The sequence below is a fragment of the Bicyclus anynana genome, chromosome 6 (assembly GCF_947172395.1).
Source record: "Bicyclus anynana chromosome 6, ilBicAnyn1.1, whole genome shotgun sequence".
NCBI lineage: Eukaryota > Metazoa > Arthropoda > Insecta > Lepidoptera > Nymphalidae > Bicyclus > Bicyclus anynana.
The window spans coordinates 372,350-400,283 of NC_069088.1; the positions used below are offsets into that span (position 1 = coordinate 372,350).

The 27,934-nt window shown below is 41.3% G+C and overlaps 1 protein-coding gene across 6 annotated transcripts in view; it reads right to left on the bottom strand.

Moving 5' to 3' along the window:
• LOC112051168 (probable phospholipid-transporting ATPase IA) overlaps window positions 1-27,934 on the bottom strand; it is an 88,095-nt gene that overhangs the window by 9,193 nt on the left and 50,968 nt on the right. For 3 of the 6 annotated variants that reach the window (XM_052882302.1, XM_052882301.1, XM_052882300.1), the window contains exons 3-22: window positions 23,265-23,391; window positions 20,525-20,708; window positions 19,967-20,127; window positions 18,827-19,024; window positions 18,222-18,346; window positions 17,879-18,031; window positions 17,457-17,566; window positions 17,129-17,302; window positions 16,803-16,983; window positions 15,130-15,303; window positions 14,883-15,058; window positions 14,032-14,322; window positions 13,599-13,796; window positions 13,034-13,192; window positions 12,756-12,892; window positions 12,549-12,669; window positions 12,030-12,221; window positions 11,830-11,948; window positions 11,223-11,357; window positions 8,351-8,449 (exon numbers count right to left, since the gene is read on the bottom strand). In XM_052882302.1, coding sequence (XP_052738262.1) covers window positions 8,351-8,449; window positions 11,223-11,357; window positions 11,830-11,948; window positions 12,030-12,221; window positions 12,549-12,669; window positions 12,756-12,892; window positions 13,034-13,192; window positions 13,599-13,796; window positions 14,032-14,322; window positions 14,883-15,058; window positions 15,130-15,303; window positions 16,803-16,983; window positions 17,129-17,302; window positions 17,457-17,566; window positions 17,879-18,031; window positions 18,222-18,346; window positions 18,827-19,024; window positions 19,967-20,127; window positions 20,525-20,708; window positions 23,265-23,391 — 3,214 coding nt within the window. Of the gene's footprint in view, window positions 1-293; window positions 5,182-8,350; window positions 8,450-11,222; window positions 11,358-11,829; window positions 11,949-12,029; window positions 12,222-12,548; window positions 12,670-12,755; window positions 12,893-13,033; window positions 13,193-13,598; window positions 13,797-14,031; window positions 14,323-14,882; window positions 15,059-15,129; window positions 15,304-15,581; window positions 16,690-16,802; window positions 16,984-17,128; window positions 17,303-17,456; window positions 17,567-17,878; window positions 18,032-18,221; window positions 18,347-18,826; window positions 19,025-19,966; window positions 20,128-20,524; window positions 20,709-23,264; window positions 23,392-27,934 lie in introns of those variants that run through there. The other 3 variants (XM_052882297.1, XM_052882303.1, XM_052882304.1) reach the window with 3 other exon arrangements.

Below are 27,934 nucleotides of genomic sequence, written 5' to 3' on the forward strand. Positions count from 1 at the left end.
GCAGTCTCGATCATCAATTTTGATCTCAGGGATACAAGTTCTGGTGCATAGCTTTGCCCTACCTTTAGCGGGCCTAGCAAATTTCAATGGTTGTGAGATTTTTCAAGATTAGGCCTTGATTACAATCATGTTTGATGGAAAACAATGGTGAGGTCTAAGATGGAACGCGTTTGCTTCAAAAGTCAGCCTCGCTTGTGAGCCGGCCGCCCAATTTTATTATTAAACGATTTTTAGGAATGTTTTCCGACAGAGTATGTAAGTGTATCGATAGTTTTATAATAGAGACCAATCAGTTCAAATTCAACACTTTATTCAATACAAATGGTAGTTACAAAGGACGCAACCAGCGCTGTCTCACCGTACACACAAACGCTCTACAAAACTTATATTATCATTACATTACCATGTCCTAATCTACATCACGTCGGTTGGATATCAACCTTACCTTTATATCATGTCCCTGCATAAAGGTGGTACACAGAATAGCGATGAAATAACACTATTTTTAAAGAATTGACACTTTTTATCTGTACAAAAAGTGCTAAGGAAATTAATCATTATCAGTTTTTAGGATTGAATTCATTCCACACAGTCGATTAATGTATAAACAAATTGACATTTGAAAGCTTGTACAGGGATACCACCTTTACGCAGAGTAAAGTAAGGGTAATTAATCGGTAACAAAATTTCTTATTTAATTGAGTGGAAATGTAGAATAAAAAGAAGCTTAAAGTTTCGTTTTAAAACGAATGTGACAATGAAACAGTTTACAATTTAGCAAAATTAAACAGACTTGAATGAGTAAATACAATGAGCTCTAAACGTGCTGCAAATAAGTGAAAAATTAAACGTCTAACATACATTGAATGAAAAAGAAGCAAAATTAAAAAGGGAAGGTTGTATTTACATATGTCACGGTTTCTAGTTACATAATTTATAATATGTGATATTTATATATACAATTTGGAAGAGCCTTTTAGTATAATTTTGTAAATAAATCAAATTAACAAATTGCTTATTAACCATGAGATTAATAATAACACTTAATAAAGACTAAAAACTTAAGTGTCATGACTACATAAAATTTGTACAAAAATAAATTTCCTATACAATATTCATCTCCTTTTGTGTTTGCATTTTATTGTTAAACTATTGAAAAAAATTCATCTTTTTCGTACTATATAGTAAGACCTGAGAAAGTTTTGAGAATTTTTTTTTTATGTGTACAATTGGGAGAGAGAGAGACGAATATCTTAGCATTCCATGGATATTCTAATCGTGCGAGTCCCGGATCCATCACGTGGCAGAAAGCAAACTCCGAGCAGAATCCTGGACTTGTGACCAATGTACATCCATTCCATCCAGGGCTAAGGAATTCCTTGACAATTGATTAATACTACCCTTCTCCGCTCGTGTTGTTCTCCCTACTTAGCCAATTTGGTAAGATCCTTCTAGAGCAGCTTTGGAGATCCGTTTTAGAGAGGCCAAGGTCTTTAAGCATGTTATCAAGAGATTTGGCTGGTAGTCCTCTCGTACTTACTTCTTCGTCGTACAGATTAACCACATAGTCATTTTTAGTTAATAAAGTATTATAAATAATCAGTGGAAGACTGTTTTTATTTTTGTATGCTTGGCTTGTATCAGCCTGTTAATAAAATGAAAAAAATACTTACTTAAAACCAACTTACACGCTTGCATAGAAGGTGCATGTATTAGAAGATACATACGATGTATATGTATATGGCAGGGAAGACAAGATTGTTGGAAGGACATCTAATATATTCACACTGCAAAAGCAGAAATGAGGAACAAAAACGTTTTATACACGTAGTAGGTGTAATGCATTAACTATGTAAAGGTGCAGATGTCTGTGATGGATCTGTATTTAGAATTGTAATCAATTCACATTAATCTTTAGGTCGACCCCAACATGCCCAACAAATGTTCTTACGAGTAAAATGGATTAATCAAACAGTAATTTTCGGAATTGGTATGCTAATTGAAAGAATCATGAGAGGAGAAATTAAAGCGAATATCAAAACAAAGAATTCAATATTTTGTACAACGCAACGGCAGAGAACGATTCCATTGATATAAAATTAAATACGTTTACTACGGGGATTTTCCACATACTGACATTTTCGCAAAACTTTCCCAGTTCATTAAAACTAACACTAGAAAGGAGAAATGTAGGAGATTCTCAATTCCATAGTTGTCGATTAGCACTAGATACTATGACTGTACACAAACCCGCAATTATACTAGGGGTGCCCCGAGGCAGTCCGTTGAGACCAATTTTATACAACAACGATACTCCCAACTTGATAGCGGTTGTTCTACTAATAATAAATTATTGCTTTTCTATTATAGTACAAACACACAACAAGTACAAATTCAACAGTAGAAAACAGGAACACGTAAAATCACTAGCGTACTATGAAATAAGTACAAAGTTTACAACGCGACCCTAGCGCCACACTTTGAAGCGATTATGTAATTGGATGATATTTAAATACTTACACTAAATATAATACTCTAAACAAAATTCAAAAAAACAAAAGTATTTTTTTATTTTCTAAATGAAGATAAATCGGTAAATAAAAAGTGCCATTTTGACAATAACACCTTCTGAAAAGGAATTAGTATTCAATTGCGTTTAAAGCAATGTCGGAACTATGCGACTTTGAGAATACTAGAGATCAAGAGTACATATTCACACCGTGCGCTAGGATCGCGGGTGTTACAAAATTTACAAATCACAGCGAGTTATGCTACAGCCTTTTGAAGACGGAATGTCATTTCATTATAATAAATGTCGATTGGAAACTTAGCGCTATCTAAATGCTGCTGTTTATTTAGTCTACACAATATGGTAATAATTTAAAAATCCATGTCAAGAATAAAAGTTTTAATCGTGCACGTTTCTGAAGTTGAATCAGTTGAACACGACGAACTTAGCAATGTTTTTTTAAATATTAATTGTGACTTTAATTGTGATTTTTAGTAAATATAGAATTTAAATAGGTATATTTAAATATAAAGAGACGTAATACATCACTAGATTTAGAGATTTGGGAATGCATTTTATACGTGTTATGTAGATTATAAGGCGCGTATTCACTAGCATACAATATATGAGAGACAAACATTCTAACCGTATAATTTATTGAAATAAATATCGAAATGATTACTAAATCAATACTCGTAAGGAAATAATTAAATAGTTATCAGTCGATGTTCTTTGGCAGATAAATGTAACCTAATGAATGGTAAACAGTGAAAAGGTAGGGTGAAGAAGCAACAAAAATTTCGTATATCTTAGAATAAGCTTCCATATCGGATGATCTTTTGATCATATTTTCCGAATTTCAAATGTGTCACATCTTTCGCATAGGAACGTCATGTGTTTATTACATTACTTGACACGCGAAAATGTTCAAGTAGCATTCAAATACAATGATACTCCTAGACATTGCATTTTATATAATGTACTGAATTAAATATTCTAAATGTATCCACATGAATACGCGCGGCTTTTTATTCATTAAGATAATAATTTTTATTTATAGATTTTAGAAGATATTTAATTAAATAACTACACACACTTGTTCTGAGCTTCGATATCGTCGAAAAATATTTTATGGTATATATTAAGTAACAGATTGAAAACATCTACTTATACCACAAATTATTACAATAAATCTAGCAATAAATGAGTATAAACGCCCTCGCTTTTGGTAGTTCTCTTAACAGTTGTAAAAAATAGTTACTTTTTTAAAAATTAAGTAGCATTTACAAAACGAACACTGACGCAAGCTACCGTTACAGTTTAGAAATCATACAGTATGGAAACACAGGAATTTCTCAACTTGCGAGCGACAAAAGTCATCACAAACAAAGTCAACACAAAGTCCCCTATTATTTTTCGGATAATCCCTAATAAAATAAAGGAAATAAAGTGCGTTCTTAGTGTCCGATGATTGAACGTTTTGCCAACTGCGCGCACCAAGAAAAAGTTACTTTACAGTTTTATATTTAGTACATTGACTAGCTAAACTAATACTATAAGGATAAAATAAACTGTATGACATCTTCGCGATACTGTATGACTGCTAAAATGCGTCAACCGACTAGCAAAATACAAAATATTTACCACATGAAAGTCGTAATCCCCCGCACATAACACTTCAGGTAAGTCCAACTTGGAAACACACTGTTAACATTAGTTTTATATTAAATAACTATTCATTATATATTACATATAATAAACTAGTATCAAAATATCACGAAGCCCAATGGGCGCTGTGCCAGTCGGCGCGCTGGAAGGAATGCGGATAGGAACGTCCAAACGTTTCGTTCTAACACTAAATGTTTCTCATCTCGTTGTAGTCTACATGTCCTCACAGAAGAGAGTGCAGGCCTTTTAGTCTATTTTTTACTATCTAGTCATTATTAATTTTGTAAAGTGCCATCTTAGATGCAATTAAACTGTATTTTCTTTCGTTGCAATGCTCTACATTCGTATAAAAATTTAAAGCTTCCACGGTCCATGAAGTTCGAGAAGGACTTTGAGAGATCCTCGGTTCGGTCCCAATAAGCCAACTTCTAAAATTTGGCTAAATAATTCATTAAAAATTTTACATATTATAAATAGTTCATAGCTAATTAAACCTTTAAATTTAGATCAGATTTACTAGTTTTTTTAAACATTTTAGGATATTCACGAAAAACTCTCAGAAGAGTCCATATTTCATGTATTTGCTCGTAAATGTACATAGGTATTATTTAGAACCCGCTACACACGTTTAATTATTGTTGATCCATTAGGCTCATTTTGTGTCAGCGTTGAACATTTGAGAACATCGTAGTTAAAATTTAAATTAAATGATTTCAAGCAGGCTTAGTTTACAAGAATTTTTAGAAGGTTGGAGGACTTGTTTCAAAGGCGCTGCACTCTCTACTGTATGACCGTCGTCGCCGCAGCATTAACACGAGACACGCACGACGCGGACGCGGCGCGCGTGTCACACGACGTGCGAGCGGTGCGCGCGCGGCCGCAGGGCGGGCGGCGGCCGGCCGTTCCGCAGCCCGTGCAGCGCGTGCGTGGGGCTGGGCTCGTCCTCGGGCGCCACGCGGCGCCGCCACACGCCCGCGCCGCTGCCGCGCCACGCGTGCGCCCGTCTGCGCCGCCACAACCACAACCATGTCAGACTGGACCCGGCGGCCCCGCTGAGATAACGTCCGGCTACCGTTCCCCTCAGTTACTGTTACGACCGATTCGTCGACTACTAAGTCTTTGGGTAAAAATGTATCCAGATACACCGCCCTAGCGCGACACTGTATCAAAGAGGTGCTATGTGGCACAACTAGAAAAGTACTTAATACTCAACACCTTATAAATGAAAACGTAGCAGTATGAGTTATAGTAGATCGAAGCAGAGCGCAACAGAGTTTCTCCTGGAAAATATACGCAAAAGCGCGCCCTACTGTATCATTCCGATACAGTGGCGCCCTAGTGCGGTTTCGTCTTAAACGTCGATGATTTATATATCTTCATCAACCGACTGATACATCTCTTAGTGACAGTAAACTGAGACATCTATATATTACGATCTCTAAGTCTGTCTAAATATATTTCGTATCGTTTTTCTATTTCATATTCCGTCTAAACAACAATTATTTCGTGATCGTCTTGTGTAAAAAGGAGTTTTAGTTTGGGCATACGAGTACTACAGAAAATTCAATATAGAAACAAAAAACTTCGCGTTGAAGTTCATCAAAGGTCGATCCAACTCTACAGCCTACATTAACATCAAGAGTGACATCAACATAAGCCTACTGTACGAAGACCAAAGTTACAGCACAAACAGCGCGAAGAGTCAACAAAAAAAAGTAAAAACACATCACTTGCACGGTTACAACACACACTAAATGTACACACACATAAGGCCGGCCGCATACATTTTTCTAATGCGTAATTTCGATTTGGAATTTCGTGAGCCTACCGAAAACTTCACGTTTTTTTTTTCGAAATTTACATTATCGCAAGGGCACGCATTCGTTACGTACGCAGTTCCGTGCGGAAAAAAAATGTACGTTTACGTCACTTAATGTATTTTATATTAATTTCATGCAATCGGTTTTCCGAATACGAGAAACGAGTGTATGCGGCACAAGCCTTAAGCCTGTACAGTGTACGTGCGTTCATCTGTCATTGTTGACTCTTCCTGCCAATTAAGAAAAGACGCTTTGATATTTACAGTAAATAAAAAGGGTAAAGAATTCGTGCCGTCATGTTATCTCAACGCGGGCGCGGGGCGGCGCCGTGCGCGGGGACGGGTCAGGGGTCGGGGGGTCGGTGCAAGCAAACCAAACAAAATCAACTCAACTCAAACACACATACATTTGCTACACAGTGACACTGACTTATATACGTGCGCGCTACATACTGATACTGTGCAACTGTCCGTCGATCTGTAACTGATTGGCACATTTTATGTAATTATAATGATATACGTATTATTAATAGATTTCATTTAACTCTTATAACCGAGTACAAGATGTTTATATACTTTAGACGATTTATGTATTAACATCAAAATAAAGAAAATGGTTTTTGGTTATGACGTTTTTCGTAATACATTTATACCAACTTCCCGCTAGCTTAATATAATATATAAAAAATATATTAAGTTAAATAATCATTTATGTTATAAATCCACGGACTGAATTGCAGATGTGCCACTTTTATATTATACTTCAAATAAATAGTACTATGTGAAGTAATATGTACATACTTAAATACAAATATATTATATATTTATATACCAACAATATACTAAACTAAATTCCTTGGTGCAAATAAAAAATAAAACAAGAATAATACATATTTGTAATATGAGTGAATATATAAATGATACCATTAAACTATGGTGTCTATGTATCGAGTATGTATATTGATGAGTGAATATATTTATGTATCATTTTTATCTACAGTCAAGTTGCAGTTTTATGAACCAAATTGAAATAACCTATTTAATATAATTGTTAAATATGTATAAAATATTGAAGCATGTTAACTCAAATTTTAAAACAAAAAATATAATGAGCATTATACGATTTAAGTTAAACCTAACCTATTTGGTAATTTTACTGAGCAACAATAATTTATATATTTATGAATAAAATAATGTATATATTATATTTTTACATATAAAAATATATATTCGGGCTAATCACATATCTAACACTTACATACATATATACAATAATACAATACGATCGCAAACAGAACAAACACACATACAAAATATCAATTATTACATGTTGTAATAATAGGGGCAAATAAATCATTTTTATCGTATTAATAATAAGATACAACAATGTATGTTTAAGATTGTTCTTAAAAAAACAAAACGTGTAATTTAGTTTTTAGAATGGTTGCTTTAAAATGGTTAAATTAAAAAAAAATATCTTTCTCAATTGTAATTATACTAAATGTCACCAGCTATAGGACTTTGCAAATCTATCAAAAATCTATAGAATATTTGGAAAAAGAAATATATAGTACGAGATCCGGCATGAGAAATATATATCCTCATCTGTTATTTATTTGGGATACAAAATAAATGATAGAAAACATTCACATTGACACATGCACAAAATTACCTAGTTAAATTGCGGACTGATAGTATTATACGATTATTTTCTTTAAATTAATTTATTCTACTTCCCTAAATAAAAAAATTGTAGACTTGTTAATAGAATATACCCAATACAATTGAAAAAGTAAAGGTTGCCTGCTTTCACACTGCAACTGTAGGGTTGCCACTGTTGCCAGATATGACTAAATACGCCATGACATTGACTGATATGACATTTGACTCATTTTATGATATATTTACCCTGATCAATTATTAATTAGCCGTCCAATATATCAAATCAAAACTTATTTTATGTTTAATTTATCTGTGTTAAGTTGCCTTTGATCTAGTTCATGATTTCCTAGATTTAGTATGAAAAATGTGTAAGGTCGCAATTTAACTAGGCAACCTATGTGCAATGTGTCACTGTTAATATTATCTATCTCTTCTTATCACTAATCACTAATAAATAACAGATGAGGGTATATATTTCCAACACCGGATCTTAAAACAATATGTACTATGAGCCTAATAGCTAGACAAACATCATATTTTTTGAAGGCTGAAGTCTGTCAGTGTCAGCCCATGCTCCTACCTCTAAAATAAGATAAGATCTCACGGCAGCCGATGACAAACAGTATTTAGTCAGTGTGCTGATGAAGATGACGTGACAGAGTGATGATGAGGAGGGCGAGGACGGTACTCACGAGTGGCGCGGCTGCGCGAGGAGCGCCGCCGGGTCCCGCTTCTTGATCTCGCTCTCTCGCACCGCCTCCGTCATCGTTTTGAAGGCGGAGTTGTGTATGCTGGAATTGAATACAATTCTCATTTTAACTTGGCCTCCAATCATTTTTTTTTTTGTCTACGACATACATTTTGAGTATAGATATTTAGTGTTATATTGTAAAACCCTTGATTGCCATAAAAAAAGGTAATTAATAGTGAGTCTCTGAAACGTGTACAGTATCTTTTTAGAACTTTTATTGAGGAACAATTCTGTCAAACATTATATTTGCGTAACTTTAACCGTTTACGAAACGAAAACGGAAAACAGATTAGCACGTTCAATCAAATTAGCAAACTCTTCATCTTTATAATATTAGTATAAATTTACTACACTATTGATGAGTTCCTTAACGACAAAGGTGCATGGAGGCCATTGGATCAGCTTCCACCTTCACACAGGAAATAAAACTATAAGAAATTGTAATTGTTAGCAATTGTAAATTATAATACTGTATGACTTTTTCAAAAGAGCAACTGTTGAGTTTCTTGCCGGTATCTTCTCAGCAGAACCTGCCTTCCGAACCGGTGGTAGAATCTTTACAAATAGTCAACTGACGTGTCAAAAGTGCTTGTAAACTGAGCCTACTTGAAATAAATGAATTTTGAATTTGAATTTATTGAAATTCGAGGTCAGCTTGTATGGGTATTGAAAGTTTCGGTTACTTTCAATGTCAACCATTCGATTTAAGTCCACCGAGGCAACCTGGGACCATTCATAACTGGATGCATTGACTTGCATCGTCTCAAGTATGGGTCGCAAGGGTATGGGAGAGGGGTATGGGAAGGGTATGGAATATATAACGCTACCTCTAGTTACTGAAACAAGCCATCAATTCGTACCGCATCAGGAGTGGGTAAAGGACAGGATTGCTAAACGAGACGCGGCCTTTGTGAGGAGATCCGTATGTGACGTGGGTCTCCGACATCTACATCAAATAAAGAGATTGATCAAATTACTTCTAACAACCATGTGTAACTAGATACTCAGTACTCATAACTGTAAAACAATCCGACGATTTGAAAACCTCCTGTCAGGAGTCAGAGTCAGTTAAAACACATTATAGTTACCGCAGAGAGACGGAATCCAGCCAAACATATTTTTCCGTATTTTTTTTCGATAGACTTAAAATTATTGTTTTCAATCAATAGTCTAGTCTAGTATTTTGCAACTATCTGTCTTCAGAACACGATGTTCCGGGTTCAATTTCTGGGACGGGCTATGAAATATAAAGTTTTCATTTATCACGAGAAATTGTCAGTAAAACTTCTCAGCCTGGAGTTAGGAAGTCTCGCCTCGAAGAGCATGTAAAGCCGTCGGTCTCTGTCATTATCATAGCACCAGTGACACTGTACAGTGTCTGTAACGTTACACAATCATACATCATCAGCCTCATCAGAGGGAAGCCCGACCCAGTAGAGGGCTGCCAAAATAGGCTGACAACGACGATGGTGATCTGATTCAGAATGATCATAACAGAGTCAAATATCGTCGGCATATAGGTACATCTAGCAGCCTCAGAGTAAGATCGGTATTAAGGATCCGAATCGTCCTTTTTTACAGAAAAATTTATGGCCGTACACCATGATTTAGGTAATCAAGATCTCATATTGTATTTCGGTGGTACCCTGATTTTATTAGTCCATAAACATCGAACGTTATTTGTAGTTCTAAGTTTAACTATATCTAGTTCGTTGGTTTAAAGATCAAATGAAATATAGAAGGGCTGAGGTTATTAACTTTTCAATTGGATCGTATCGGGAGGAATATTAACTCTTAGTCTGTGCGCCGGCAGCTGACACACGCAGAGCGCGGCGCGGAGGTCGTCCTCGGGACATTTCTGAAGACAATCTTGCCACCTCAACTTGCAGGCTATACTATTAGAGAAATCGTGAAGTATTTATCTATATAAGGACGATTAGTCTATACTCAAATTACTACTGATCAAATATTGTCGTCAAATTTAATATCAATAAATTAATTAAACAAATAAGAAAAACCCGATTGCATTAAGTATAAAAAACTGAAAAGAAAAAAGACAAGATCAGTCCAGAAGTGTAGAAAGCAATTAGAAAACAGTCGGGACCTATTAAATAATGTAGAAGAAAATCGTTCTATCCAATATCTAAGGACCCGACTGTTTTCTAATTCCTTTCTATACTTCTGTCGCAGGAATAATCTGGATGCAGGCCGCTCAGGATCGTGATGTTTGGAAGTCCCTACAAAAAGTCCATGCAGTCCTGCAGTGGACGTTCATCGGCTGATATGATTATGATGATAATGATAATTACTTTTAATATAAATAAATACAACTTTGTTCTAAATCGGCGTACTGGTTTGAAGCTAACCATTCCAACCAATCATTAAATCATTTGCCAGCTCTGCCAGCTAAAATTATTGCCCAATTGTACTTGCAACATGTAAATAAACAAAATACTCATTTCAGCTGTACTACTGAGGTAACCATGTCATTATTTAGGGTAAATGTGAAAATGCTCATGGCCTGTAACCAAGTTACACATCAATTCTATTTCTGCAAAGGCCTCAAAAACAGAAAAAATGTTAAGGGATGACATAAGGTTACGTGAGTATTGAGCAACCTATCCATAGAATATGTTAGCGTTTGTAGAACGAGAATCGAATTGTAAATTTGTTCAGGATCATCCTTGCTACAACTACTACACAATCGTATTTTCCAAATAATCCAAGTGACTACTGCACTGACCTAGTATTATCAAACCAAGAACTCCTTAACCATTAAAATGTTGTAATTTAGTTGATAGAACGGCACTCACACGGTGACCACCAGGTCGGGCAGCAGCGTGGCGGCGGGCACCAGCAGCAGGCCGAACCAGAACACCAGCGAGCTGAACACCATGCGGTCCATGCCGCGCATCACCGCGCCGATCAGGATGGTGGGGTACAGGTTGCTGCGGACAAGCCGTGTTCACTACAGCACAAGCCACGAGATAACTTTAACTAATTGCTTTCATTGATTGAATCCAATTAATTATTGAATTTATTTAAAAATCTTCGATTATCAGAAAGGTATGAAGAATATTTTGACAGCAGTAACATGAAAACTTTATAATCATCTGTGGTCGTAAAATCAGTCCGAAGTTTGTTGTGTCAAGTGGAAGTTTCAAACGTGCCAACTTCAGCTTTAACGCGTTACGTTACCAATACCGTTTACTCTCTCATAAGAAGAACGGATAAAAATTGAGTGATAAAATGACCTTGACCTAGGTTAAGAAACAAAGAAAGAAAGAAAGAAAGAAAGAAGAAGAAAGAAAGTGTTACAGACAGTCCTACTCTAGTCATCTAGCATGACTGTCTATAATCCTAAACAAAAAGGGTTTTCAGCTCAGCATAATGTGTCGCATGATATGCCTTGACCCTCACCTGTAGACGAGGATGAAGAGGAACCACAGCGCGATGGAGCCCCAGATGGACACGTGCGTGACCCACGTCCACGAGTGCGTCGCCAGCCCCGCCTTCAGGCACACCGTCGCCACCACGAACTGCAACCACAACAGTGCGCTTGAACTAAACGAGTTCACAGTGTCAGCAACACGGCAGCCGGAACAGCAGCAGTAACTCACGGTGTAGACGAAGTTGCCGAGCACGAGGTACCCGCCGTCCTTGCCGTGCGGCCACAGGACGTGATGCTGCGTCAGCAACACGGGCAGCCAGAACAGCAGCATGGAGTGCAGCAGCGCGTTGACCGCCCACACCCAGAACACGCGCACGTTGAACAGCAGGTTCTGCTGCGACGGGATGTACAGCACCGGGTGCTGCAACACCGGCGGCGGCGTCATCAATACTTTGCATCTTTAGCGCACAAGTTAACGGCAAACGTTGCCTTTCGTAAAGAGGGCAGAATGACTAAATGATCACTGTGAAATGAATACAAGCCGACTAAAGTTTTACACCGCTGTTAAGCAGTCTTCAAACTTTACTTCCGGCTAATCAGGCAAAATCATATATAATATTTTAACATAAAACAAAATCATTTACGAAAAAACTAAAATAAGTACGGATTTTTGACAATAAATAAAATAAAGAATCTTAATTTTATTCTTTCTTTATTATAATGCAGAGAGATCTTCAAAGTAACATACCCTTAACATAATTTCAGGGGAACAGATCTTATCGAACAGTCCGATGGCGAATGGCGGCAGCGCTGTGAAGATTACGTTGTAGAACCCTATCGTCCAGCGTTCGAATAATATTTGACCCGACCTGAACAAATAACAGTAATTCATTTTTATATCTCGTATTTTGCCAAACTGCAAAAGACTAATTGAGTATTTTCAAGGTTTCCTTACCACGCAGAGTATATCGCGAACCAGAGCTCAATGACGTAGAGGCAGATGTTCTTGTAAAAGGAGTAGAGGATTAGCTTGCTGATGCGCGAGTAATTCCACGCGCCGTGCACCAGAAGCAGACGTACCAAGAAGCGGAACTGGGAAAAAAGACATCGATTTCGATATTAGTACAACGGAAGCTCTAAAGTGTTTCGTTGAAGATGCCAAAAGCACCTCAACGTGTACTAAGGTTACAGCCACTGAGGAACTAATAGAGTATTTTAATGACATCATGGTACCTGTGCAATACTGTAATCGGAAGCGCAGACAGCCTGCAAGCCTTCCACGCCGGAAATGCCAACGCCCACCGAAGCACGTTGGATCATCGCCACGTCGTTGGCACCGTCGCCAATGGCCAACGTCACCGCGCCAGTCGCTCGGGAGACCATTTCCACCACCTTCAAAAATTTTGTATCTATGAGCAATTTATAATAAACTTTGTATTCAAAGGAGTTAACAACTTTTTGTCTCAGTATGAGTGAATTGAAGTGTCTAAAGATGTAGACAACAATTTAGCAGCTCAACAAGAATAGAAAAGGGGTCACCATTTTATTGGGAGCTCTATATGATTGGCAGCTAGTTTCTAAAAATATTGGTAACTTTCTGGGAGCTCAATATGAGTGGAAGCTAGTGTCCAAGTATATCGAAAATTTTTTGGAAGCTTAGGAAGCTCTGTTTGAATAAAACCTAACCTTTAAAGATGTCGCCAACTTTTTTGGAGCTCAAGCTAGTGTCTAAAGGAGTCGCCAACGTATTGGGAGTTTAATATTAGCAGAGTCTAGCGTCCACGTGAACGCTACCCACCTCGGCCTTCTGTATGGGAGAGACGCGGCAGCACACGACCACCTTGCACGACACGCAGAGGTCCAAGAAGTCCTTCTTGAGGTCACAGCCCATCGCGTACTTGAGTGTCTGTCCGTCTATCACGAGCGCCACTTCGTTCTCCTTACAGAGGTTCTCGCCGAAGTCCGCCAAGTGACGGGATAGACTCTCTCTGGTTGCCTGAATATTAAAATAAATATGTCTCCAAGTATCCAATAAAAGCTATAATATTGTTTACTTATAATTAATGAGGGCATAACTGACTCGTCGAATTAAATTCTAATTCCCTCATCCTTTCGTTGCCTTGGAGAAAGAGACCAGGACAACTCTCGTAATTGGTTGGCATTTGTTTTTTTCTCACATGAGATACAGTCGTAGGTAGCATTCTCAGTGTACACTAGACGAAGGCACTCACGTCCAAGCTGTCCTCGTTGAGCACGAGCAGCGGCATGGCGGCGTGCAGCAGGCGCGCCGAGTGCGCGATGTTGATGGCCGTCTCCTGCTTGTCGCCCGTCAGCACCCACACGTGGATGTTGGCCTGCAGCAGCGCCGCCACCGCCTCGGGCACGCCGTCCTGCAGCTTGTCCTCGATGGCCGTGGCGCCCAGCAGCCGCAGGTTGTTCTCGATGAGCAGCGCGGCCTCCTCCAGCTTCTGCTCGCGGTCGTGTATCGCGATGCTCGCCTTGTGGTACGTGTTCGACCAGTCCTACGTCGACATGTGGTCTGAGTTATCCTGTCGCTTACTGAACGACGCTCTTTGCCAGCGAAGTACGTTTGTAATATTTTTTAAAAAGTTTAAACACAATATTATGTGAATAGCCACAATTGGTTTCAGGATTGAAATAGTGAATTAATTGTAGAGGGGTAGATGTTCTATTTTATGATTAATAAAATTGTCAAAGTTTTGTGCTAATTGTTTGAAATATAACGATAATATTTGAAAGTGTCAGAAAAAGCCAGGTTTTATAGAAAATGCTGCTGTATACCTTTAGTGACAGAATACCCACTCGGATTGTTCTGAGACGACGGTGTGTCGACGAGTGTGTCGTCTAAACGGTCTATCGATTCGGCACTATCAAACCTCAAAAGCTTTCAGTACCGTTAGTTTAGTACATTTTCTGACGTAGAATTACCGAGGAACGGATTTTTATAATTTGAAAGTTAAAGAGGGAAACAGGAGAGGAGAGGTGGAATTATGCCGAAAAATCTTCAAAGTTAATAGGGACCGCCTACTGATCAGTACCAGAACAGTCTACGCATACAGACCTTGTAGAAATGCTCGGGGATGTCTGCGACGGCGAACACCAGCGTCCGCAGCCCCTCGTCCGCGAAGTGCTCCAGGTGCGCCAGCGTGGCCTCCGCGAAGGCCGCCGCGCGCGGCCCGCCCGCCAGCCGCGGGTAGATCACCGAGTCCGCGCCCTTGCAGTACAGCTTGATCTCACCTGCGCACACACACATCATTGACATTTGGCCTTTGCCTTTGGCGTTATGTGACACTAGCGGACGTCCTCACCGGTGGGCGCGCGCACGACGACGGACATGCGCTTGCGCGACGAGGTGAAGGCGAGCACGTGCAGCACGCTGTAGGTGAGCGTGCGGCCGCGCGCGCGCACCGTCACCGCCTGCGGCGTGCGCGCGGCGAACACCCAGCCCCACGCCGCCGCGCCCGCCACCAGCGCGCGCTCGTCTGGACACATATGGACACACTGTACTGCTACAGCTTTTATGTACTTTAAAAAAAGGAATGTGCTTTAGACCACACGACTGAAGTAAACTTCTTTAAAAAAATAAAAAAAAACAAAGCGCCATCTGCGAGCCTTAGGCATAACTGTATCGCAACAGGTTCTTGAATTGTACAAAAAAGGATTGTTTCAAAGTTCTTTAAGAACGCCATCTACTGGTAGTTTAAAATAACAAACAAAGCATGGTGAGGAACTGTCAGTGTCGGGGGGAGGCAGTCGTTACCCGGCGAGGCGGCGTGGTAGTTGATGGCGCCGTCCACCAGCTCGGGGATGACGGTGTGGCACACGGCCAGCATGTGAGGAACTGTCAGTGTCGGGGGGAGGCAGTCGTTACCCGGCGAGGCGGCGTGGTAGTTGATGGCGCCGTCCACCAGCTCGGGGATGACGGTGTGGCACACGGCCAGCATGTGAGGAACTGTCAGTGTCGGGGGGAGGCAGTCGTTACCCGGCGAGGCGGCGTGGTAGTTGATGGCGCCGTCCACCAGCTCGGGGATGACGGTGTGGCACACGGCCAGCATGTGAGGAACTGTCAGTGTCAGGGGGAGGCAGTCGTTACCCGGCGAGGCGGCGTGGTAGTTGATGGCGCCGTCCACCAGCTCGGGGATGACGGTGTGGCACACGGCCAGCATGTGAGGAACTGTCAGTGTCGGGGGGAGGCAGTCGTTACCCGGCGAGGCGGCGTGGTAGTTGATGGCGCCGTCCACCAGCTCGGGGATGACGGTGTGGCACACGGCCAGCATGTGAGGAACTGTCAGTGTCGGGGGGAGGCAGTCGTTACCCGGCGAGGCGGCGTGGTAGTTGATGGCGCCGTCCACCAGCTCGGGGATGACGGTGTGGCACACGGCCAGCATGTGAGGAACTGTCAGTGTCGGGGGGAGGCAGTCGTTACCCGGCGAGGCGGCGTGGTAGTTGATGGCGCCGTCCACCAGCTCGGGGATGACGGTGTGGCACACGGCCAGCATGTGAGGAACTGTCAGTGTCGGGGGGAGGCAGTCGTTACCCGGCGAGGCGGCGTGGTAGTTGATGGCGCCGTCCACCAGCTCGGGGATGACGGTGTGGCACACGGCCAGCATGTGAGGAACTGTCAGTGTCAGGGGGAGGCAGTCGTTACCCGGCGAGGCGGCGTGGTAGTTGATGGCGCCGTCCACCAGCTCGGGGATGACGGTGTGGCACACGGCCAGCATGTGAGGAACTGTCAGTGTCGGGGGGAGGCAGTCGTTACCCGGCGAGGCGGCGTGGTAGTTGATGGCGCCGTCCACCAGCTCGGGGATGACGGTGTGGCACACGGCCAGCATGTGAGGAACTGTCAGTGTCGGGGGGAGGCAGTCGTTACCCGGCTAGGCGGCGTGGTAGTTGATGGCGCCGTCCACCAGCTCGGGGATGACGGTGTGGCACACGGCCAGCATGTGAGGAACTGTCAGTGTCGGGGGGAGGCAGTCGTTACCCGGCGAGGCGGCGTGGTAGTTGATGGCGCCGTCCACCAGCTCGGGGATGACGGTGTGGCACACGGCCAGCATGGTGAGGAACTCGGAGATGACGGCGGCGTTGGGGTGGTTGTTGTCCAGGTTCTGGTACAGCAGCGTGTCCTCCAGCCGCTCGTTGTGGCCCGGCTTGTTGTATATCACCTGCGAGTATCCACATAATATCTGTATGTTTGCATTAGATACAATTGTTGTTTGCAATTATTAGTCTGTCTATAAGGATCTGTACATTAAAGAATAGTTGAAACACTGAATATTGCTCCGCGTGGTACATCTGTGGCGCACTCACCTCAGCGATGGAGCACTTGCGGAACTCCATGACGTTGCAGGTGAGCGTGCCGGTCTTGTCGCTGAACACGTAGCGCACCATGCCCAGCTCCTCGTTGAGATTGGACGTGCGCGCCAACGCGGGCGTGTCCGTCTCCGCGTGGTACATCTCACTGTCCATCGCTATAAACTTCGCCTGGACCAAAAAAGGAAAAACTAAATATTCTATCACAGAAAGAAGATTTGATTAAGGTTGTAATAGTAAGGTGTACTAAAAATGTCTTCTAGAAAGAATACAAAAAACTAAATTACAAAATGATACACCTCAAGAAACAACAGACAATACTCACTTGGAAAAATCTGACAATTTCAGCAGTAACTTGTAAGGATATTGGTATAAGATTGTTGTATAATATCAAAAATGTCAAAAAGTTGAATATGAAATTTGTATTCTGCGCATCTGTAAAAGAAAAAATACAACAATTAGCAAACTCTTACTTTAGAAAGTTAAAAAAGCTCTCACTTCTTCTATAAAGGTTAGATCAAGTTGCTGAAATGGCAACACCACACCGGAAAGCGCAGTGTTGATCCATCATGTGAAGGGTCCACCAACCTGTTAGACCCTTCACATGGTGGACTGAAGGTATCAACAAACAGGTAGTAGGTTCAAAACTGTATCGTTTGAAAGCAATGTCTATTTTCAGCAGTGGACGTCCATCGGCTGATAATGATGATACAGGTTAGTTCAGTCAGCTGTCATCGCTGCACTCACCGGAGAGGCCGATGTACCAGTCGGTGTGCTTGCGCTGCTGGATCCACAGCTCGTTGAACACGGCGCTGAGCAGCGACAGCACCAGCAGGATGATGAACAGCATCAGGATCTGCGTGTTGGTCTGCCGGTCGATGGACGAGCGCTTCAGTGGAGCTGGGGGAGGAACTCACTCAGTTACTCACAGTACTGCGTCTGTGGCATAAGCATATATTTCTGCAAGACTTGAGATATTCGTAATAGGTAATGTTTCCTTTAGATAGAATCATCGAAATAAACATTGGCCTATTGGGTAGAGCAAGGAAGCAAGAGCAACATGGTGATTTGTCTGCGCGTTGTCGAGTACCTTTGGTGGAGTTCTTCATGAGCTTGGTCTCGTGGCCCGTGTACACCACGAGGGCGATGACCCACGCCGTGTTGCGCAGCATGGAGCCACGCAGCAGCATCTGCTCCAGACCCAGTGGGATTGTTCTGAAACATCATCTTCCTTTAAGATAAGGATATTTAAGGATAAAAGATTAGGATAAGGATATTTAGCATGTTAGCAGTTAATGCTACTTTAAGGGTGGTATTTTCCGACTTTGACCCTGTAACAATGATGACGATGAAAACTGATGGCCTATGCTCTCTGAAGAAACGTCCTGTACATGTATACAGATACCAAATTGATCAATTCTTTTTATACGAAGGTACAATTGAGGAAACACAATGACAAACACAAACATTATATTTTTTAGACTCAAGCAAGGTTTAGAGTTAGAAAGAGATGAAGCCAGTAAAGCAGTCCTCAGATAAGCCAACACGGATCAAGCCAGCGTTGGCTTGTCTGGTCACTGGATTGAAATATAGATCGGCGTTATATTCCCGCCAGTGCTGACAGCCAGCGCTGTCTACTCTTGAAAAACTATTTATACGAGGCTTCGTCTAAACCTAGCATTGATGTTTACTTACTTAGCGTTGGTCTCCTTGAGCATGCCGTTAAACTCGTAGAGGTGCCTGTTGGGCGGCTCGCACTGCACGGTGGCGCGGAACTCCGCCAGCGCGGCGACGTTGTCCAACGGCGCGGTCTCGGAGTTGGCCTGCCGAATCTTCAGGTTGGTCTCGCCGTCCAGGTTGGACGTCTCGATGAACGATATGCCCTGCGGTTCACTGCCGACAAAGGCACAATACGTCGATAAAGTTTCAGATAGACTTTAACTGTCAATGAAATAAGCTTTTAGTCAGGAATACAAATTAATTTAGACTTATTCTCTGTGTTTATCCAACTACGCGTAAAGTTGATTTTAGATTTATAGTTATTTCAATATAACCCAAATACACCCTGAATTTTGATAATTTGAACGCGCTATTTCTAAGGACAAATTACATGCATACAATTTTTATGAAAGCTAGCTACTTTTCACTACTTACTTGTAAGTTCGTAAGTATTCCGACTTAACGAGCCACTAAAGCAAATAATGTATGCACTAAGGAATGGTTAGGGTCAAGTTAGTTAGTTTATCTAAGGAAACCAAACTGTTGACCCAAATATTGATTCAAGTTTAGAGTAAACGTTGCATTGCTTGTGGTTGTCAGTCAATTTGATTAATCCGCTTCAATCAACTAACTTGCACTATTCAGAGTTAAAGTTAATAATATCGATAAACCTTCAATGTTTTAAGTAAAATTGTTAGAATGGAAGGAGAATATGCATTCTACGCGGAATAAAAAACTTTCATGCAAATAAACATTTTTTTTATTTTGATTCTGAACGTAATTTGAAGACCTCTCTGGCGCAGATGGTAGTGCTGTGATACTCAACAGAGAGGGGTTCAATTACCAGCTCGGCCAGTTTAGGATTTTACATTTTCTAAATTGTCTCAGGTATGATCTGGTGGTAGGCATAGGCTGAGGCTAGTTACCACTTTACCGCCAAACGATTAAGAGTACCAGAACGATGCCGCCCAGAATCCGTCAGAGGTATAGGTAAAATAATCTTGAACCTCATCCAAGTTAGCCCGGTTCCATTTTAGATTGTAGTGTCACTTAACGTCAGGTGAGACCGAAGTCAAGGGCTTGGCATTGACTAAAAAATAAAGCTGGCTGGCTCACCTGGAGGCCAGCATGACGAGGTCGGCGGGGAAAAACTGGTTGTTGAGCACCTTGCAGATGTCCCCCACCTGCAGCTTCTCCCAGCGCAGGCTGAGCCAGCGCCCGTCACGCATCACCTCCACCTTGCGCCGGTTGGTCTCGTCGTCCGCGCGGTGCCGCTTCTGCAATCGCTCCCGAGTTAGCGACCACCATACTATTACTTCAGATAGGCCTTTATGGTTGGCTGGCGGTTTATGGCTGGTTGTATTTAATAATTCGTAATCAAAATAGCTTTTCCTTCGACATAGACCTTCCCTATCAATCTCTACTTTTCCCAGTCCCCTGCCATTCAGGGCCGACGAACTTCTTGAAATCATCCTCCCAACGTTTCTTATGTTGCACAGTTACTTATGTAGGATTTAATGTTTAACACTGCGTGCGGCTTTAATAATTATTATCGTATCTAGGATCCCAGAAGACAATGGAAGTTTACATTAACAACAATAATACCTCTAAAAGTTACTCATACAGTCCATTAACAGTTATTTAGTGGTGGTAGACTGTCGTGGTGTCACTCACAAAGTCCTCGACGATCTCCTTGATAGCGCTGACGGTGAGGATGAGGATGAGCGGCGTGAGCGTGGTCCAGCGGCCCGTGGGCGACACGTCGGGGATCTGCTGCAGCAGCGCGATGAGCAGGAAGAAGCAGTTGGAGTAGCGGCGGAACTGCTCGAACAGGAACAGCGGCACGAACGACGGCAAGCTGCGGACAGACGGCGCCTCACTGCAATGCCTGCACTTGTAGGGACCGGACCAGTCAACTCGCGCAAATTGAGCAATCTTTCAAATGACATTGGGGATGCATATAAATAAACATACAGACAGTTTAGTTAAAATTACAAAAACGGCTTTTCATATTTAGGAAAATTCAGATATCAATCCCTCATAAAATAAACATACCTCTTTTAATTCAAGGGTTTAAAAGAGTTCTTCGAGTAGAACGCGTAAATAAAATTCTCGATTATTTCGATTCGATAGAACGTAAGTTATGACATGCCTCGTATACCTTTTAACAACCAGTTTTTATCGTTTGAGAGACTACAAAGTTCAATTGAGTTTGGATGACTACTGAATCTAGATGAATGCTCATCGTTGTGGATGGATTTTTCGGACTCAATTCGGGTCAAGTCATAAATCTGATCGAACCGCACCGTTGCAAATCCCAGTCGTAATTCCAAGTGAAACAGTTTGTAAACAAATGCAACCGTACGATCATCTGACGCTCACGAGCTCGAGTGTACAGTGGTACAGCTACCAGCACGCGATAGGTCTGTGACATCAAATAAAACTGCTGGCCGGCTGCCAAGCTGCGAGTATCGTCGCCGTAAACAACGTCGGCTCAGCGGCCGAGCGAGCTTTTGCACGATGTTTATCCCTACAACTTTCGATTTGGCACAGGCTCCGCGCAACGTTACCGTGGTCAATGGTCATGTGAAATAACCGGCATTAGTGTTCCGTGCGGTAATAAATGACGATGACTGTACACGATAATGTAACTGTGACACGGTAATTGTAAATTTGTCTTCTTTTACTTATGATGTTTAGTAAAGTATTAGTTTTATTATGATCGCAACGGTACACGGGGTGTTATCACTTTATGACATCTATCTAGCATCAAATTTTCGTATTTAAGGTTTATTTACTGTTCTGTATTTTCGGAAAGTCTCGCCATATTGCAAAATTTTGTCAAGCCATGTCGTTAAAGTCTGGGGTGGTTTCATTTAGTAACAGCGGTGTACGTTGAGCTTGATACGGCCATTTTGAGCAGAGTATCTCTTAAATGGAGGCGAGAGAGTAATCTCCGAGATAAGCCTACAGTCTCGCAACATATGGGTACGTAAACAATGATATGCAGCTCATAACTGAACATTCAGGCAGGGTCGGCAGCGTGCCAGGCTGCGAGCGCCGCGCGAACAGTATAAGCTGCGCTCCACGCGCTGGCCGATTTAGCTTTCACTCAAGGTTACGATCGCGGAGCTTTTAATTGAGGACTATCGTGCGAACCATGGGGTAATACGTTTTCACTGACATCTGTAAATATTGAAATCAAACTTTGGTGCTAGTATGTAATGTTTGCAATAGCTACATACTCGTAAATATTTAGTGGGGACATGACTTTGGAAATCCTAATTAATGAGTAGGGTAGGGGTATGGTAGGGTAGGGGTAGGGTAGGGTAAGGGTAGGGGTAGGGTAGGGGTAGTGTAGGGTAGGGGTAGGGCAGGGGTAGCGTAGGGTAGGGGTAGGGTAGTGGTAGGGTAGGGGTAGGGTTGGGATAGGGTAGGGTAGGATAGGGGTAGTGTAGGATAGGGGTAGGGTAGTGGTAGGGTAGGGGTAGGGTTGGGATAGGGTAGGGTAGGGGTAGGGTAGGATAGGGGTTCCTGGGGGGGGGGGGAATAGTTAGTTGAAAGTTTACAACGACTTTCACGCGGACGAAGTCGCGGGCGTTCGCTAGTTTCTAATATGAGGCTTAACACGACGAGCACAGGGCACAGAACTCATTTATTAAGATTTCTGTGGCGCGAGGAGCAATGTTTAGGACATATTCCTAGTGAGCGTGTGATCTGTTATAGGCGATAGATACAAACTGTTTGCTTTTTTCGCCATAACGATAATGACGAAAAGTTCCGGTAGCTACAGCACATTGTCCATAATTAGAGCATTGCCAAGGTTATTCGTCAACAATTATTGGGACTTAGCGATTTCGCCAGTCCCTAGCCTCAGTACGCGGCTCAGGACCGTCGCGGCGACAATAGGAGGCGCCAGGGCCGCGCCGCTGACGTCACGCGGGTCGCCTCAATGGCACGCCACGGCGCTTCATTATACTTTGCTCCCAGTACAAACTAATTGAGCTATTCCGACACACATACGACGACATAGTACACACGACACGTAACGTAACGGAGAAATAAAGAAAAGAAGAAAGGAATCCATTTTATGAAGTACAGATCTAGTAGGAACAAATTCGTCTCATTTATATAAATGTACTGAACACGAAAGAAAATTGGATTCAGTTCGTTTGGTTTCGGTTTATTTACAAACTATTTCTTGGATTTCGTGTAAATCTTGTAAGGAATCAAGGTTTAAATATGCAAAACTGATTCCGCCGCGGATTGCACTATGCATAATATCTAGTTTCGTCAGTACAAATTCGAATGTGTGTGCAGTCTGCTCTGTGCCACATTGATCCAGTGGATAGCCCAAGTTTCTGACCACGAGGTCTGGGTTCAAGTCCTGGCTATGAAATGTTGAGCTCGTTACCTGTACTTGGCGGTGGATATCCTGTTGGAGACGAACTTCTGCGGCTGCGGCCGGTTGACGAAGATGACGCGGTTCTGCTCGTCCGCCGCGCCGTCCGTGAGGCCGGACGTCGTGACCTCGTCCTCATCTGCAGACATAAACATTTACCACTCAATTTGATAAACTCAAAATACCTACTAAGTACATCTACTCAGTTACTCTTATGGACGAGTTTTTTCTCATAAAACAATTGGCTCAAATCTCCCCTCGACCAAACGCGAGATTTCAATGTGATACGAGTAGGTTCAACGTCCAGATTGTGTGACTTTAGTTGAACAAGTCTACAATCAGCTGACTTTCGAGACTTGAAATGTTTTGAATGGTGACGATGTCGCCCACGCAATAACAATCGTCCAACAATGTTGCTTCACTGAATGAAGAATTGAAGTGTTCAATCAGTATCTAAACATCACATCGTACGTTTATAGAGATCCGTAGTTTTCATGTTACATTCAAAATAGGTTTTTTTAAAGGATTTTTGTCATATTTTTTGTAATGTGACCAATATTCCCGTTCCCCTCCAACTAGTCGGGAAAGACTGTGCTAGGAGTGGGTACGACAATAGACCAACGGGGCGGGGATCGAACCGCCAGCCTCAGTGATGAGTCCGATCGCTCTTACCGTTGAGCTATTGTGGCTTTATTTCAAGTTGACTTTATTTCTTGCCATTCTGTTTCTGTTTGTTGTGACTTTCCTAAAGTTCTGAAGGCTGTAAGTACTGAGAAGAGTCGATAAACAACTCAGAAGATTTAACGATCGTCAACTTCAAATAGCATTATTTCTGTGATATCTTGGTTATTACAGTACGAGGATTGTACCGGAAGCGGAAAGCTATTGTACTTTACTTGAATTCTAGACGATATTGAACGGTTACTATTGTGAGGGTGACACGCTCCGATTCACATTTTAAATTACTAAAATAACTACTACAATATTACCTACTTAATGTGAGCACTTGGTTTTCATTATTGTTTGTTTATTTGACGAGTCAGAGCAATAGATAGCAATATATAGCGACTAGTTGACGCCGCGCGGTTTCACCCAAGTGGTTCCCGTTGCCGTAGGAATATGGGCATAATATATAGCCTTCCTCGATAAATGGGCTATCTAACACTAAATATTTTTTTCAAATCGGACCAGTAGTTCCTGAGATTAGCGCGTTCAATGAAACAAATAAACTAACTTTACAATATTAGTATACATAACACGCTTATCTAATAGTAGGTAATGATTTATGTAATCCTTGAAAAATCGGCGATACATCTTTGTTGATGGGAAACAAGCTACGGCCGATGATTTGGTCAATTTGGAAAAAAATAATTTCAAAATCAACCAGACATGAGAATCAAAACCAGGACGAGCCGAACACGAGTGCGCATAAACAGGTCGTCTCAATCAAAAGTTGTTGATGCGACGACGTTTTTAGTCGTTCATAAAACATTTTATCTTTATGTCAAGGTTAAGCAAAGAAAGTATCAGTTAGATTTACTGCTTTACTGCGACAACTAGAAGGATCTACAAGTGCCAGATTGATTACCTACCGACAGACTAACCTTTTTAGGAACGGTTAGCTCTTTAATTTTAACCTATTTGTTACAACAGAAGTAACCAAGACCGGTTAAAGGCAACGTTTCTTAGACAAATACAATTTTGTGACCCTGTAAGTCGCAACTGCAACACACATGATGCGTAATTCTCTTTGAGGGCGAAACGGGCTGGATTATCAGTGGAGAAAGATCCCCCGCCTTACCCGGACCTGACTCATTCGGGAAGAGATGACCTACAATGATACACTGTAAGAAATTACTATGTAGTAAACATAGTCTGTGGAAGTAATCGCCTACGTAATTTGGTCAAGGTGAATTTCTTGTACATATTTCATTTAGCGCAAAGCAATTTAAAAGTTTCATTCACACATTCGGAAACGTTACCAAATGCATTTCCAAGAATACTCTGGAGAAGGTTATTTATTTCTGGATCGCCGAGAGCTCCTCCACGCTGCACCTCTTATTGCTGGCTAAAGCTAAAGCACTCTGTGTGGAGAAATTCTTTGCTAGATTTAGATTAACGGAATTTTGTTTTAAATTTTCACGAATTTCGAGTGAACCACAAACTGAACTTCAACGCAAGAGATTTCTCTCAAAGAAACGTTATTGAGTTACTTACGGGCAAAACAACACAACAAAAATACGTTTGACGTTTAATATTTTTGCAGAAAAAAAGAATAAAATTATAGGTACAAGTACTTAATAGATGACCAAAAATTATTATTTTTAACCCTCGAAAGTCTTGGTTTATTTAAAAAAGATGCTTGTGTCAGTATCATTATAGCACAGAAAAAAAAAAGTAATTAAAAGAATGCTTATTGCTGATTATCAAAAACACAAGGTACAAATCATAGCGATACTCTACGCTTCAGTAGCTATGTTTTAAGCCTTCCGAGCTTTTAGTTTTCAGAAGTCTTCAGTGTACCAAATCACGATGTCGTGTAGAAACCGAAAGGGGTGTGGATTTTAATCCTCCTAACAAGTTAGCCCGTCGCTTAGCCGGTTAGATTGCATTATCAATTAGTTACTATATCGATGATATTGTAGTCAAAGGCTAACTTGTAAAGAAATAAAAAAAAAAAACTACTACTAAGCTACTACGCTAAAACAAATTCAATACCATGGTCTGGTTTTTGTTGGAATTATACAAATCAATATCATCAGACACTAATTTTAAACACAATGTGGTAGTCACGCTCGAAAATAATATAATGATGTAACGACGGACGCTACACAACACGGTTAAGTATGTGAATATCGATAACGATTACTTATACGGCGAAGATATGTTGTGAATATTTTTATTAACACGTATGACTACGATCATACCTGATGGTAAGTAGAGATGTGGTACATATAAGGTAAAACATGCTTCTAAAAGATTTTCGCTTTCCTCCTAAAAATGCCCAGGTTGTAAGCATTAGGAAACACGTAATTTGGGAGAGATACATAAGAAATGAAGAAGCAAAACTCTTCGTAAGTACGTGTTCTAGGAATGCCAATGCCATTGGGTTATTAGAATTATAGAAGGTGTCTTGCGGGCGGTGGTAAAATTACGTCATTCACAACCATTTCACAACTGATAATAATCAGTTCAAAGAAACCATGGTTAATTACAATAGGTACATATTCTGTCTGTCTGTCTGTCATTATAACATGTACACTAAAGGGCTGAAGACATTTGCGTAACCTTTTATCGCTGACCAAGTAAGTAGCGACGGCAGCGTATTGTGTCGTCATTCCTCATACGCGTGGTTAGAGTTAGGAATGTCTTTCCAATGTTCCGTGATCGGACCCTGCCTGCGATGGTCAGATCTACCTCATTCAAGTAGTACGGTAGCCAATTCATTTATGTCGAGGAGTTCGTTTGAAATTGGCGAGGTATTTACGAGTATGTAACGAGGTATGTAGTTCTTGGTAATTTAATTGTTTATAAAAATTGATCTATCTTTATCTACTGAAAGGACTAAGATCATACTTTACATTAATATAGCTCACTAGCTGTTGCCCTATTATATCTTTGTCTAAATGGTTTTTTTTAAACCAAAAGTACATACACATTTACATAATATTTTTAAATGGATGGCCTCCGCTTGTACGAGTTCCTATGGCACATATCACGCGCCTAAGAATGCGATACACGTTTGATTTGACACCACTTGCTAAAGTTGTACCTATGTAGCTCTACGACGCATGGGGCGATGCGCACCTCGCATAGGGATCACGTCATCCAGACTTGGTTAAAAAATTAATTGCGGGTCTAAATGACTCAGATAATGCGGGTCTAAATGACCGAGAGGTCATAACAAATTTGCAGTACGTACGTATACGCTTTAGGAAGGCTGGAATTGTAAACAAGGTTTTTACAATTTCAGGGCGCCGTAATGTCGATGTTCATGAAACCGGAATGGAATGGCCGCACTGAGAGTTTACGGTTATTTTGCTACTGCACAGTATACGAGATCTGAAAAACTCTGTTTTAGATAACTTGAACCCATATTTTTTATTTCTTTGTAGCATTCATAGAAGCTAAATATACAACAATGCTACTGTTTTTAGTGTTGCAAAATAAAGTGTGAAAAATTGACAAAATAACCATATAGCAACGTTGCCAGAGAAATAATTAATCAATTTACGTGTAAATTAAAATCGGCGGGAAGTAACCGGCCAGTAAACGTTGGGAACTAGTTAATGGGCCAATTACTACAAGTGCTCGCAGTAGCTGCCTCCGCTCAGGGCTGGGTGCCCTTACTCTTGAACGCACGCAAGTCATACGAGCACGTAGAGTACGTAGAGTACGTACTACGTAGAGCGCGTCACGACCTCGAGCCGTAAGCCGGTGTCAAGGGTGACGCACGCCGTGACCTCCTCCCTTTAAAGGTAACTCGATAAGTGGACATAGATTCAATGTATGTACTTTGCTTTCATAAACTAATTCTATTACTTATTCCTGCCGTCAAGTAAGTAACATAACCGTCTGAAAATTATATACAGATGAGGTTTTAGACTTATGCTTATGTTGACAGGCATGGGATAGGTATGCTGTTCTGTTTTAGACAATCGTTGGTATTTTCGGGTTTTGAG